General features: G+C 40.3%; 2 protein-coding genes across 3 annotated transcripts in view; one reads left to right on the forward strand and one right to left on the reverse strand.

Annotated features, from left to right (window-relative positions):
* Positions 1 to 1031, forward strand: part of LOC104776280 (NAD kinase 2, chloroplastic-like) — a 5158-nt gene extending 4127 nt beyond the window's left edge. Inside the window, exons 6-9 of one of the 2 annotated variants that reach the window (XM_019243588.1) lie at positions 11 to 111; positions 211 to 285; positions 433 to 534; positions 668 to 1031. In XM_019243588.1, coding sequence (XP_019099133.1) covers positions 11 to 111; positions 211 to 285; positions 433 to 534; positions 668 to 871 — 482 coding nt within the window. In that variant the 3' untranslated portion in view covers positions 872 to 1031. The remainder of the gene's footprint in view (positions 1 to 10; positions 112 to 210; positions 286 to 432; positions 535 to 667) is intronic. The other variant, XM_010500315.2, reaches the window with a different exon arrangement.
* LOC104776282 (protein translocase subunit SECA2, chloroplastic-like) lies at positions 6632 to 15060 on the reverse strand. The gene is made up of 32 exons (XM_010500316.2): positions 14727 to 15060; positions 14322 to 14456; positions 14163 to 14232; positions 13968 to 14032; positions 13733 to 13853; positions 13465 to 13556; positions 13307 to 13372; positions 13145 to 13209; positions 12994 to 13081; positions 12752 to 12817; positions 12531 to 12646; positions 11963 to 12053; positions 11732 to 11815; positions 11557 to 11649; positions 11348 to 11443; positions 11155 to 11240; positions 10772 to 10850; positions 10571 to 10684; positions 10314 to 10409; positions 10118 to 10181; positions 9735 to 10024; positions 9298 to 9353; positions 9008 to 9125; positions 8824 to 8904; positions 8447 to 8526; positions 8258 to 8312; positions 8082 to 8151; positions 7788 to 7977; positions 7569 to 7692; positions 7413 to 7487; positions 7139 to 7325; positions 6632 to 6892 (listed from the first exon to the last, which is right to left on the reverse strand). The coding sequence occupies exons 1-31, from the start codon at positions 14910 to 14912 to the stop codon at positions 7161 to 7163; spliced, it is 3177 nt and encodes a 1058-aa protein (XP_010498618.1). The 5' UTR covers positions 14913 to 15060; the 3' UTR covers positions 6632 to 6892; positions 7139 to 7160.

Consider the following 15340-nt stretch of genomic DNA (forward strand, 5'->3'; position numbering starts at 1 on the left):
GCAATGCCTGGTAAAGTGTTTGATGTTCTGAACGAGATTGTTGTTGATCGAGGATCCAACCCATACCTTTCTAAGATCGAATGTTATGAGCACGACCGTCTTATCACGAAGGTTCGTACAATAATTACATCTCAGTGTTTGAGTAAAAAGTTTCCCTGCATGGATGAAATTTCACTGCTTGTGTGTATTGACGAATAAATGCTATTATAGGTACAAGGTGATGGAGTTATAGTAGCCACTCCTACAGGAAGTACTGCTTATTCTACAGCAGCAGGAGGTTCCATGGTAAGCTATTCAACTCTTGCATTGCATACCAAAAATGAAGCTCAGTGGCATGTCTGAGAACTATCATGCCGTTCATAATATAATGTTTAGTGACGTGAGTGCGAAAACGTTTTCTATTTGACATTTAAAAAAATCCAAATATTGCAGGTGCATCCAAACGTTCCTTGCATGTTGTTCACTCCAATCTGCCCACATTCCCTGTCGTTCAGACCAGTTATACTCCCGGATTCTGCAAAACTCGAGTTAAAGGTAAAGACTTGTAACACTATTTTCCTGTTAAGTAGTAAAACCAGTTAACCTCCCAAGAAGAGCTTATAGCTCATGGAGTGAGACGACAATGTGTTTGTTTGAAATGCTGAGAAATCCCTCTAAACGAAAACAGATTCCAGATGATGCTCGAAGCAATGCATGGGTTTCGTTTGATGGAAAAAGAAGACAGCAACTTTCAAGGGGAGATTCGGTGAGAATATACATGAGCCAACATCCACTCCCAACTGTCAACAAATCGGATCAAACCGGTGATTGGTTTAGAAGCTTAATTCGTTGCTTAAACTGGAATGAGCGGCTTGATCAAAAGGCTCTTTGATGATTGATTCATTCACCAAGCCATCAACCAACACATACATAAACATAGGGTAATAAGGTCTGTTTGTATTCAGCCATCTCCCTCTTTACTGTACAGAATAATTGAATACAATATTCCCAAGGGAAACCATTATAATGATCACCTTCTCGTCCTCGGTCAATTTTTTTCCCACGAATAATAAAATGATTAACAGTGTGAATATTTTTTTTTGAATTTAATGTTAAATTATATTCAAAAGAAAAATAGAACTGTTTTACAACTTGTGCAACTTAGATTGAAAAAGACAATCAAATTGAGAATCTCTTAACCATACACCCTAGCCACGAGATTGTAACCAAAGCTGAAACACTTCATCATAACGCCGATCACCTAGTTGGCCAATAGCTAAGAGTTGATCCTTAACTTGTCGATCAAGCCACTCGATTAGTGCTGATGCAGGCTTCAGCGCATCACCATGGCGACGTCCATTTCGCTCCCTCCAAAGTGTGTAAGTGACAGCTTGGAAAACATACCGGATGAGGAATCCCTCCACAAGTGGGAGGTGTGGGTTTGAAATATAATCAAGAAGGATAGACCAGGCAGTAGTGTAGTGCGCCTTAAGCAGACCTTTAGCAAGAGCTGCCCAGACTGCAGAGGCATAGTCACACACAAAAAACAAGTGATCCCTTGTTTCCATGGCAAGTTGACAGAAAGGACAAGTACCAGCCGACCCCCCGTTCCAAGCAATCATACGCGCCCCTGTCGCGAGCCGATCAAGAGTAGCCAGCCATACACAGAAGGAGAATTTTGGAGTCGCATGACCAAACCAGACCCCCCCTATGCCAGGCTACCACATGTGTTGTCGTACGGATGTGGTTCCAAGTATCCCTAGTACTGAATTTGGGACGAAACACATCATTTTTCCCACGCCAGAGTATTCTATCTTCGCCCTGCTGCCGGTTTTGACCGGACTGAAGCAAAGCAGCCTCAATCGCTATTTGATGATCTGCTCGGGGACGTCGGCGTCTCCATTGAGCCCAGGCCGCCGCTAGAGAACTCTGCCAAGGTATCCCAAACTCCACGACACCTCCATCCCCCACAACCTCCGCAAGCATCCCCATTCCAGACCAATCGTCAAACCAGAAAGATATGCGTTCACCATTACCGACTTCGACCTTACAAAACGTTTTAGCCACGTCTCTGTATTTCAGGAGTTTTGTCCAAATCCAAGACCCAAGAGAGGAGGTACTCTTCACTGACCAGAAAGAGGCGTCCCGTAACAAATTGGTATGCGACCATTTTACCCACAGAGAGTCTCCATGAGATACTAACCTCCATATCAGCTTCAGACAACAAACCTTGTTTGCCTCATGGAGAGATCTTAACCCAAGTCCACCTTCCTTTCGTGGCGTACACACCACCGCCCAAGCAACCTTTGCCTTTCGCACATTCATCTCTGCACCAGACCAAAGAAACGCTGAACACATGGAGTTAACCTCCGCAATACACGCACTCGGCAAGCGATAGGCCGCCATCCAAAAATTGCAGACACTCCAAAGAACAGAGGAAATCAGATTGAACCGACCAGCAAAAGAGAGATAGCGAGCTGTCCATGAACCAAGTCGTTTTCTAAGCTGCTCCACCAGCGGCAAACAGTCAGCAGAGGTGAGCCGTTTTGTGACTAGAGGGAGTCCCAAATAGCGAACCGGGAGTGAACCAACCGCAAATGGGAAACGCTATGTGTCAGGATGGTCTACATTACCAGCCATATATAGTGTTGATTTCTCCATACTAATCGACAATCCTGACATTTTAGCAAACTGAGTAAACACGGTGACAATTCCCTCTATAGACCGTATCTTGCCATCCGATAAAACCATGAGATCGTCGGCGAAGCTTAAATGGGTGAGACCAAGATTTTTACATCCTGGATGGAAACCAAACACACGTTCACCGGCAGCCTTGTCTAGGAGCTTAGATAGGACATCCATACAGATGACGAATAAATACGGTGAGAGAGAACAGCCCTGACGAAGACCCCTAGAGCTTCGAAAAAAAACCAGCCAGCTCACCATTAACTTGCACTGAGAACGAAGCTGTTGTAACACATAGCATGATCCAGTGGATGAACGAAGGAGGAAACTGCAATGCAGTTAGAAGCTTGGACAGAAAAGACCATTGAACAGAATCAAATGCTTTGGATATATCAATCTTGATAGCACAACGACCAGAGAGGGCCTTCTTATGATAATCTTTTACCAGCTCAGTAGCAAGAAGCACGTTCTCAATCAGCAGACGATCGTTGACAAAAGCAGATTGATTTGCAGACACATACTTAGGCAACACCCTCTTGAGCCTGTTAGCGATGATCTTCGAAATTACTTTGTAGAGCACATTACAACATGAGATGGGGCGATAATCTTTCATTTCCATAGCAGAAACCTTCTTAGGGATTAAGGCTAGTATTGTAGAATTTGTACCTTTGGGCAAGAAACCTTTGGCGAAGAAAGATTGTACAGCTAAGACGAACTCAGTTCCCAACAGATCCCATGTCGTTTTAAAAAATTCTGAGGTGAAACCATCAGGCCCCGGCGATTTGTCATTCGGCATTGAGAAGAGAACCTGCCTCACTTCCGTACCAGTGACTTCCCGAGTTAAAAGTTGTTGATCAAGGCTAGAACAGCGGAACGGCAACAGGTGCGCAAGCTCATCAACTGTGGATCCCTCAAACTCACTGGGAATGAACTGCAAGAAGTCGCTAAAGTGTCGTACTGCCTCATCCTTAATCTCGTCAGCATTTGTAACCACCCTTCCATCAACACAATGGATCTCCTTGATAGAATTCTGTGCCACTCGAGTTGCAGCTGCTCTGTGAAATGCTTTGTTGTTCTTATCACCGACCTTCAACCAGTGTAACTTCGACCGCTGCTTAAGAAATTTCTCTTCTAGGCCCGCCAAATGATCCCATCGAAGATAGGCTGCATTCTCCTCCTCCATCGTCAGTAGTGACGGATTAGTCAGATTTGCCTGCTGTTTTTGACATAGGAGATCAAAAGCTTCCCTCGTCTTCAATACCAGATTACCAAGACGGCGCTGAGCCAGGGAACGGAGAGCTGGTTTGAGGGCCTTAAGTTTCTTGGTGAACCGAAACAAAGTTGACGTAGACAGAAACAAAGGTGATGTGCCCTGCCAATAATCTCTTACTAGCGGGAGAAACTCCTCCATCTCAGTCATGACATTGACAAACTTAAAAGGTTTACGCCTACGACCTTGAGTGTCACTCTGCACCATAATCCGGCAGTTTAAATGATCTGAACAACCCCCTGCTGCAAAAACGTTGTAAGCTTGCGGATACATCCTTGCCCAAGTGGCATTCACCATCACACGATCAAGCTTTTTCAGAATTAAGTCATCTTCCCGCTTATTACACCAGGTAAAAAGTGGTCCCTGCCAGGCCAGATCAGTGAGGGAACAATGGTTAACAACTGACTGGAAATCCCGCATTCCTCCAGTGATTGTCGGATTGTCATCGACTCTCGAATGTTCCTGCATATCTAAGGTTTCATTAAAATCCCCAAATAATATCCAAGGCTTATTTTGGAAAATAGGGGAATCATAGTGATGTCTTATCTCCCGCCATAACACTTTACGAGCCTCCACCGTATTTAAACCATATATGAATGAACAGAAGAACTCCTCTGTTCGAGCATCAAGTTTTACTGAGCACGTTATCATCTGCTCACTTTTATAGAAGGGATCCATCCTCACATCATCCTTCCATAGCACCCAAATACGTCCCCGAGGGCTATACTCATAGTTCGTTAAGACTGACCATCCAGGAAACATCCGACTCCCCAACCGCTGAGCCTTTCTTTCCCGAACCCGAGTTTCCAGCAAACACCCAAACTTAAACTTATTACCCTCCACCCACTGCTTGATAACTGAATGCTTAGAGGTTTTATTCAAACCACGCACATTCCAACAGAAACCTGACATTAATGGTTGATTTGAGACTTCTTACTCTGATCCCTAGGAGGATCCATAGCAGAAAGAGTAGGAAGGGTTGAGTGTTGTTTATTGACTGATTTTGTTCCGCGAAGTAAATAAGTCCTCACAGGCACATCGGAATGTTGGCCACGTTTTACCACAGCTCCTGCATCTCCTGTCTGACGTATGGTGACATTGGAGGCATCAGAGCAACTGACAATGGATACCGCCCCTGCAGTCGTTGCTGTTCCCGGTTCAATCTCCGCTGACAGCTTTGTTGCTTACCCCAAAACAGAGTAGGAATTCTTCAGCATAGAGACAACACCAGGATTAGGGGCTGCTGATTGTTTTCTCGGGCTGAGACGACTTGTTTTAGGGGTGACCCATTCCTCCCCCGGTGGATCCTCCCCTGGGATCGGCGAAGAGGCTGTTTGAATCTGCGGAATCTCAACTACGGCTAGTGGCAGACGAATCTCACCAGAGCTGGACGGTGGTGGAACTCGCTTATCATTGGCAGTAGCCTCATCCCCCGCATCCTTATAGGTGGACGGCGGCAAATCTTGTTTTTCAGGCGCAAAGACCTCATCCCCCACAGCCTTAGTGGTGGGCTGCGGCAAAACATGCACATCAAGAGCAGAAACCTCAGAGGATAAACAAGTTGCAACAAGATGACCCCATTTCTTACAACGAGAACATCTTGGTGGTAACCAAGGGTAGCTATATGTTATGACAGATTCCAATTCCCCCTCTTCTTCTCCCGTGAAAACATACTCCCGAGGTAACTCTTTAGACAAATCTGCGTGCACCATAACTTGAGCCTCATCAAACGAGGTACACGCCTCAGTTTTTGGATGCAACCTAATAGGCTGACCAACCGCACTGGAGAGAAACTCCAAACCCTTGTCCGTAAACAGAGTTGGAGGAACATTCTTAAGAGTAACCCATAACGGAATTGACGTCATGGCCGGCTGAGCTTCCTCAGCAAAAGGTGACCACTTAGACACAACCATAGGGAGATCTGTAATATTCCACATTCCACGGTTCAACACCCGGTGCCTGATACCCTCATGTTTAATGCGAAACTTAACCGTAGATTCATTGACTGCGTAAACGTCAATCAACGATGTCCGATCCCCAAGTCGCCATATCTTATTCACGATCATGTGAATCTTTCCCACATGTGGAGCTTTAGAGTTTAGAAACTTGCCAATCACAAAATCCTCCCATAGGGGTTTTGCACCCGAAAAAACCTCCTTCGGTACCACCACCCTCTCCTTCCCATCTATCGCCAAAACCTCAAACTTTTGTTTAGTGAAACATCGTTTCTGAGCAACTTGCAGGAACGAACGTTTTCCTTTTACGGTAGGTGGTATCATAGACGAGACCACCTTTGAACCCTCCTGAACGTGACTATTCCCGGAGGAACTCTCAGCCAAATCCACCACACCTTCTGCACATCCTTCCCCCTCGATCCTCCTCCTCACCTCTGAAACCTCCTCCTGCGGCAGATCAGCCGCAAGCCGTCGCGGAGAGGCCTCTGACGGCATCAAACTTGATGAGAACGCAAGAAAACCCTAGTCGCACTTTTTTTCGCCCTTGCCACGTCAGCCAAAATTAATTCGTTCAATTCCCGTGAATACCTATATTAGATATTGACCTCATTCATCTTTGCCACTTTAAATTATGAATTAAGAGAAATTTTAATTTCCCTAATTTTAGTAAAAACCATGTGTATTCAAAAAGAACAGCAGAGGTCATCATCAGTCACCAGTATTCTTTCTTTAATTTTTATGTTAAATAGCTTATAATTTCTTTTATACGCATCATGTTGTGATTTTGGATTTTGCAAATAAATACTTCTTTGTGATAATCAAATTTACATCATAATGATCGACAATAAACAGTGATATTGTACACTCATTTCCCCCACATCAAGAAAACGAGAGAGTGTGTATCTCAAAACCCGGTACGCCACTCCATAACCATTTAGGTTCAGTGTTCAGATTGGCTTTCCAAACTTTGCTCCGTGATGTGAAATTTCGTCTGGTTAGATACCTGCGAGAGTTCTCATTAGCATATGGAGAGAGCGAAATGTAGAAGAAGTTGTGAAGACATCAGTGTCATCTGGAACATGAGGACTGTAAGACACTGATAGATAGTTTGATCATTGTTTTAAACGTCCACATCACATTTACTTTCAATTTAAAAGCATGATGTAATCAAACTTTGAGCATTAATGGGCACATTGCCTAGTTTTTTAGCATTTAATTGTTTATTAGTAGAGAATGTAATGTGTGGTACCTCAGCTTGAAACAATCGAGTCTTATGATATGAATAGTTCTTGGGAATCCATCGGCGATGACCAGTACTGCAAGATTGATTCTATGGTTAGCCTTCTGGTTGCACTTAGCATTGAGATGAAAAACCGACATCCATCAATCTTATATTCTTCGAGAGGGTTTCTATGCGCAAAACTTCTGACATTCACCTGTTAAAGTTTAACATGAGAATCCGACAGATGGAGAGCGGCAAAAACTAACCCAAAAAAAAACAGATAAAGGATCACTGTCCTTACCGCTGAGCTTAATTTATTCATGTTCACAAGATGGTCTCTCCAATAGCAATCCAACGTCTTTAAAAGAACTGCTCTCTATTTCCAAATTAGAAAATCGATTAGACACTGTAATGTCAATCATGTGTATACACGCAGAGACATAAAATATACATGTACCTCAATTTCTTTTATGTATCCATCATCAAAGCCAGATTCTTGAACAACAGTCAAGTATGAAGCAATCAGATAATCACCGAGGAACTTCCGGATAAGATTAATTGATGTTCGGTACCTCCCACTCCTACAGACGATATCGTTAAAGAGTTAGACTCAAGGTCTTTCTCAAAATACACAGGTCCACACAAATCTATACAAAGACTTAACTTAAGTACTCACCCCGTCAAATCATCGGAGCAGATATCGAGCCAACGTCGTAGTGAAGAATTCTTTCTGCGAATTCCCCTGAAAACGTTTGGAGGTTTTGGCAAGTGCGGAAGGTTAAAGTCTTCCATGTCTATTGAACTTGTCTCATGCAGGTTTTCAAGGGACTGTAACATGGTTACTTCTGTGACTCCAGAAAATGACTCTGATAGAGCTTATTGTTAGATCTCATGAGAGAGAGAGAGGTATTTTTTCTCAAGAAGCAAGATATTATTCTGCAATAGATGGAAAACAAAGAAAAAAGCTTACCATCCAGCAGGTTCCCTGTAATAGCTATAAACTCTTTCAATAACTTGGCCAAGCTCCAGTATCTTGGATGCTACCACAAGAAATAAACATTACAGCAAAAATTAACAAGAATTTTTTTCTAGAGAAAAATGCATTCGATGACCCTTATTTGGCAGATTTTACTGGACATTATTTACCTTCTGTGGATTACAATTTCCAACGACGATTTCATCTACAACAGCTTGCATATATCTGCGAAATAACAATAATGTAGTTAACTCAGCGAGATCTCAAACTATGCACATGAAACACATGCTAAACTTTTAAATGACCATGGATTTCTTTTACATGGACATAACAAAGGTAACTGCAAGCGTAACGCTTACTGGAATAGATGCTGGGAGCAACTTTCGTTTTCTCCCGTCAAAAGTAGTTGCCTTAAATCATAGACATGCTTCCTTTGAACCTAAAGTAGAAGAAAAGAAAATGGTTGATTCAGATAGCGGTGTATCCCACCAAAATTATAAACTTCTATACAAAATTTACCATACATATGGTATGAAATACAAATAATACAAACTTAAATTGGTCAACCGATAACCGTTCAAATAGTATAACTGGAAGTAAAAGATGAAAAAATGTGTGCAACAAAGTAAAGAGAAAATAGCTGTAGTCTTTCAAGCTTATAATCATGGTACTAGAGATATATATTTCCATATGGTCAAATATGCAAATCCAGTAAAATAATTGGCAAAGCTGGTACCTCTAATACTTCATCAAACTCGACCAGGCTTTTTCTTATACCAAAGAAATATTTCTCTGCATTGATCTGGAGAGCCAGAAGCTACAATGCCGAATGAGAAGAGCCAGATTAGCAGAAATAGACGATTTTTGTATGGAAAACCAATGAAGGAACCAGAAAGAAAATATAACAATGAACTACTTACCTGTTTTACTGTAGTGTCACCTTCAATTGGTAAATCTTCATCGTTTGTAATCTTAGATATAAGTCTCACAGCCCACTCAGTATCAAAATTGAACTTCTGAAACATCTCATCTTGCAAGCTGTAAGCAAATGAACAGTAATATGAAGCATGTTGCATAGCAAATACAGGTATGATTCCCAAAAAAATCAGATTGATGCAAAGTTTATAATATCAAAGCAGTGAAGTCTTTTACGTATAAGTTAGCTAATACAGAGAGTTTTCCAGTTGAGGAGAATATTCGATGTGATTACCTTACCATAAACCGCGTGGATCCTGGATCTCCCTGCCTTCCAGCTCGGCCCCGAAGCTATAAAAGATAATATGGAAGCAGAAAAGATTATCCATTTAGTCATTTGAATTCATCAAATATGACAAATGACATGTCGTGTTGACTGCAAGGTCTCTACCATCTTCACAATAAATGATACTATTGTATTCATAATTCGGGAAAACAAATTATCGCATTTCACTCGTAAAAAGAAAAACTATTATGTACTTCTTTGTTCATCATACTACCATTTTAGATAGTCGCCCAGGAAACATATTTTTTAAAGGTTCGCAAGTCAAATAAATTTACTGAAAATGAAAGGTTGGGGAAAGGGTTGCTTTAGTACTCGCTAATAATAAGATTAACACATTTGTTTCAAACAAGTAGCATCCAGGCAGATCAGCAAAACTAGTAGCTTACCTGGTTATCAATCCTCCGAGATTCATGCAAAGATGTCCCAATCACATGAAGGCCTCCAAGCCTCTTCACTTCAGACCCTTCATGCAGGCAATGGGCCTCACAGTCCTTTAAGACAGACAGATACGCCAGAGCAATAGCAGGGCCTAATGGGTACATTTCTGACTGCTCGTTGACAAGATTCTGCAGTTTCACAGGATCCATGGTCTGGCTTTTCTCCAAAGATTCTGTGATCACGGACTTTGCCTTTTTCCTTGTCCAGCTTTTACTTTCACTTTTGCCAACATATTTTGCTGAGTCAATTATGAAGAAACTAAGCATCAAACATAATCCAGAGACTATGCGCACAAGTTCCTAAAATAAGTGTTGGAAGTTAAGAGGCAAACCCATAAGTGAAGCTCTAGCTAGCAAAGCTAATGATGATGGTCCCACTTTTATTTTTGACAATACCTGAGATGATTTACAGGAGATTTCAGTTATTCTACAATGGGATAGTAGAATAGGGTTCATGATCTTTCGACCTTTATTCTTAAGAATACCTATGTAATGAGATCATAATATGAATTCTTTCCCACGTAATACCTTCTGTGATAACTCATTATCGTCAATGTCATCAGCCAAAGTTTCACTCGTTAGATATGAGAGGATGCTATCTTCTATAATTTCCCTTGCAAGCATCTGATTAAACCCACAAACAAAGCCGCTGAACTTTGAGCAGAAAATCAATGTACAGATAAAAAAAACTAATAATAATAATACACAGCTAGATGCTCTAAGAAGACAATCAATTGCAGGTTAGACGAACATCTGGTAAAAGATAAAGGCGTTAGCCAATATACCTTCGGATTTCCTCCCAGAATAATGTCAGTACCCCTACCAGCCATATTTGTAGAAATGGTGATGGCATATTTTCTTCCTGCTTGGGCTATAAAATCAGCTTCCCTGGCAGCATACTGAAAGAAGGAACAAACACAATATCAGAACTAGCTGGCATCATTTGAGCGATGTAGCTTATGTAGAGGGACTATTTTCGGATTCACCTTGGGTCGGGCATTTAGGACATTGTGAGGAATACCCCATTCTTTCAGCAGTTCTGATAAATATTCAGAATTCTCTACACTGCAGGATGACGCTAACTTGTTAATAATGGAAAACTAATGTATTTTAAAAATATATATTCTTATATAGTCCTCCTTGGTACATTATTAGTTCTGCCAACATAAACCACACTCGATAAAGGAATTCAACATTTACATGTCAGTTGTTTTAAGTATCTTCAAGAAAAGAGGGCCTGAATCTTTCTTCTGTATGTTATTTTTTTAAAATGACATCAGGAGATTGCGATATATTCTGAACTCCTGATAAATATGCCTAAGTCTATGTGTGCAAAAGATTCTGAGTGGTTTTAGTCACATGGAGCTACCTTGTTGTTCCTACTAAAACAGGTCGACCTTGCCCAAACATGTCTTCAACTTCTCGACGAACATGTTCCCATTTACCCCGAGCAGTCTAGCATGCATCATACAAGAGGGTTGGACGAGAAGGCACACTTTGTTTAAACTTTTAGCAATGAGACGAGAAATGCAAACAGAAATGCGAGTTTTAAGGATGCTTACCGCGAAAGCTTGTATTGGTAGATCGATTCGAATATTTGACAAATTTGTAGGAACTTCAATAACAGGTATTTGAAACATTTTCAAAAACTCTTTTTCCTGCAAGAAGGTGAAGAAACAGGTGTGTTTTAAACTGCCTTGTGTAGTCAAGAACATGATATGTTTTGAAAAATATTGAGAAGGTAGGTCAAAGTGAATCCCCATATACATACTTCTGTTTTTGCTGTCCCAGTCATCCCGGAGAGCTTTGGATAGAGTTTAAAAAGTGACTGATAGGTGATTTGAGCCACAACAATCGAATCAGCCTAAGATAAAAGAGTTAGCGTCATGAATGAAAGTGTTTGAAGCATAGTTTTACATTACAACTTATGAATCTGGGTGACAAACCTGAATCTCTAGACCTTCTTTAGCCTCGACAGCCTGGTGAACTCCTTCAGACCATCTCCTTTTATCTTCAACTCTTCCAGTCAACTGAAAAAAATTAAAAACCTTTGTTTACTCAAATCCCCATACTTTCTTAAATAAGATATAAATGAAACTACATAACAATTACTAGCTATCTCTCGTCAAATTATGAAATGAAAAATTGAATACAATTGAAGTCAAATCTACTTATACCTCATTGATTATTAGTGCTTTCCCATCTCTCACAATATATTGGACATCCCGCTTGTAAAATTCTTTAGCTTTTAAAGCATTCATAACAAACCTGCAATAATCAAAATTTTCAATAAACAGGGATCCAAAAAACAGCACAGAAGCGTTGCACCCAATATGAGAAAACACTTATTTCGAAACAGGAATAAAGACTACTATCTGTAAGAACATGATAAGATTGAGGATATTAAAACAGATCAGAAACAGTTTCTTATTGGAAATTTGTGTAAAACATTATACGCGGATACAATAATGTCCAGGAGTATGCTGTCTCATAAGAAATTCATGATTACTATGTAAGAAAATGATACCCTACTATTCTTTATTCAGCCATAAGCCATTTATCAGCAACAACCTGTACAGCATTTTTAGCCCATATCTTCACCAATAACTGGTTAAACATATAAACTATGAAAACTAAATCTAAATAGTCACCATTCAAAAGTCTTACTACTAAAAGCCAACTACCGAAGTTCTACATAACGATATAGAAGCATCAAGAATATCAGTAACAGTAACAAGTAGATACCTCGCCCATGGATCATTTTCGTCCCATAAATCAACCGTCTCAAGAGCCATTTCAGCAAGAGATATACCTTCTTCAGTGAGTTCCACTGAGTTTTCTTTCAGTTCAGCTTTGTAATGCTATACACAAGATTTCAAATATCAGTTAGAAAATCCACTTCCTTAATTAAGAAAAGAAAAATGCTCGCAACAAAAAAAACAGAAAAAGGAAACGACAAAACTCACAGTATCCTTTAAGAGAAGTTCAGCCACTTTGGCAGCAACTGGATATCGTGCGGCATTTTCGTTAGCCTGTGAAATAAGTACAACAGAAAGGACCCCATCAATCGATGAAATTGTGCCCCAAAGTTATTGCTTTTCTTTCTCTGCTGCATCTACCATTCTTAACAGTATCCAAACTATAAGCCAAATGTAGGAATCTCCGAAGAATAATAAATTTCTAAGCTTACTAAAATGAACTACGTTACCTCACCACTTATCAGCAAAGGGTTTCTGCCTTCATCAATCAGTACGGAGTCTACTTCATCAACTATTGCAAAGTGAAATGGTTTTGGCCTGTGCGTCACAAATTGTCACTATTGAACCAAACTAAGGAATAAAAAGATTTATGGGATCTACCATCTCATCACAAGTTGATCACGGTTTGAAGTAAGGTTATCTCGTAGATAATCAAATCCAAGCTCCTGAGGTATGCAAAAAGTGTTGGTAGAAAGAGATGAGAGATGACCAAAAAAAAAAGATCTAATCCAAGTAGAAGATAAATATGAATGAAATACTTACTGAGTTATTGGTGTATGTTATATCACAGCTATAGTTGAATTTTCTCTCTTTAGCTTTCATTCCTCTCTAATTTTGGAATCAGTTTTAGAAGAAAATACCATAAGTTTTCTACTTAAAAATCTAGAAGGTAAGATTCAAATAGCACCCGTGTAACCTACCTGAATGAGACCAACTGAGAGGCCTAAGAAGCGGTGAACACGACCCATCCATTCAGCATCACGCTGGGCCAGGTAATCATTCACAGTAACCACTACCAATAGAAAATCATCGATAACAGTATTAGCTAGATGTTAAATCATATATTCTTCATAGGTATATCATTGTCGAACAATATGTGGTAAAACTGAAGCAACCAGGCCAGGCCATACAGCTCACTTTTCAGCAATTATCAAATCGTAAAGAAGCCAGAGAGAGCAGATAACATACCATGAACGCCCTCACCAGTTAAAGCATTAAGATATGCAGCTAAGGTGGAGACTAGTGTTTTCCCTTCACCTGTCTTCATCTCTGCAATAGATCCATCATGAAGCACTCCTCCACCAATTATCTGATGCATCAACTTAAAACATAAGTACACCCAACAACTACTCTTCAAGATGATAGAAATGTACCCCAATAAATAGCATGAATTACAAAATTGAGAATATAGATATAGACAGACCTGCACGTCAAAATGACGCATTCCAATTGTTCTCTTTGCAGCTTCTCGGACAACGGCAAATGCCTCTAGACAGGGAAACCACACACACAAAAGTGAGAAAGTAATTGCATAGCTGTATTAAAACTGTACATTCTCAAGAGAAACTAAACTACGGTTAGAAAATATATATATTAAGAGGTAAGATTTTGATCGAACCAGCTTGCATATCTGCTAGGGACTCCCCTCGCATTAATCTTTCTCGAAACTCTGCAGTTTTAGCTTTCAGCTAAGGAGGAAAACAAGAAAAAGTTAAAATACATTACAGTATCATATCTAGCAAATGAAACCTCTCACGCAGTCAAGGCTAAGTGGAACCTGTTCATCGGAATGGCTTTGAATCAGTGGTTCAAGGGAATTGACAGATTGCACGAGACGGTAGTAGTCCCGCACAACCCAATAATTCATGCTCGTAAAATCTTGTATATTCCTCTTCATACGACCCAAATTCCCCTAAAAAAATAGTTGAAATACGAAAGCAAGTCAATAACATGAGGAGAAGTAACATAACACTGAGAAAGAAATTTCAAATCCCAAAGCGCACACATTCACAAGGAGTCTTTTAGTAATGACCCATTGACAAGAAATCCCATGAGAGAAAAGAGATACCAGAAACAGCTATTAAAAAAAAAAAGACGAGACAAATGATCGAACAGTTGGTGTGCGCCAAGTACTGACAAAGTTCTCGCATTACGAAACTAAGATTGTTGACGCATAACATACCAATAGGGAAGCAGAGGCGACGCAGTTTCTTCGAACAAGTTGACACCTCTGAATCGGCGTGACGGACCGAGGGAACAAAACACCAAATACGGGTTTTGTCCATGGAAACTTATAATTACATCGAGACAAGAGGGAAGGAGCTGGCTGGCATGTATTAGGGTTCACAAAATTCGAAACAGAATCCATTTGTACGAAAATTACTTTTGTTATAGTGTAACTTTCTCGTTGTTCTGGTTCAAGCCTCCATGGATGAAGGAAGCTCTAGTGTCTCTCTCAATTCTCGTTTTGTGCCTCACTCGAATTGTTTTTTTTTTGCCTCCGTTACGGTGGCGCTAAATTGATTGGCCCTATTATATAAAAGGATATATTGTTTATAAATAAATATTTCACTTTTAAGTCCCTGAATATTTTGTACTCTTCCAATATGTCACTCAGCTTAAGAATTTATCTTTTCTTATATTTGATGTAAGAGACCCTTGATTTAATCTCAACGTTTATGCAAATTTGTGAATCACATATATACAGATGGGACGAAAGGATTCATATACACATGATTGATTTATTTTTTAGATATACACAACATCTTTTAGGCCTTGAATGGCAAGTAATTCTAC

Source organism: Camelina sativa, chromosome 3 (assembly GCF_000633955.1).
Source record: "Camelina sativa cultivar DH55 chromosome 3, Cs, whole genome shotgun sequence".
NCBI classification, from domain to species: Eukaryota; Viridiplantae; Streptophyta; class Magnoliopsida; order Brassicales; family Brassicaceae; genus Camelina; species Camelina sativa.

What these genes read in the sequence shown, in the direction of transcription:
- LOC104776282 (XM_010500316.2), bottom strand. Translation starts at nt 14,912, where the DNA reads ATGGATTCTGTTTCGAATTTTGTGAACCCTAATACATGCCAGCCAGCT. An exon ending in CTCGGAGGATTGATAACCAG is followed by an intron (nt 9,354 to 9,734) that starts GTAAGCTACTAG and finishes TATCTTTTATAG; the next exon opens with CTTCGGGGCCGAGCTGGAAG. An exon ending in TCCACGCGGTTTATGGTAAG is followed by an intron (nt 9,126 to 9,297) that starts GTAATCACATCG and finishes ATTTGCTTACAG; the next exon opens with CTTGCAAGATGAGATGTTTC.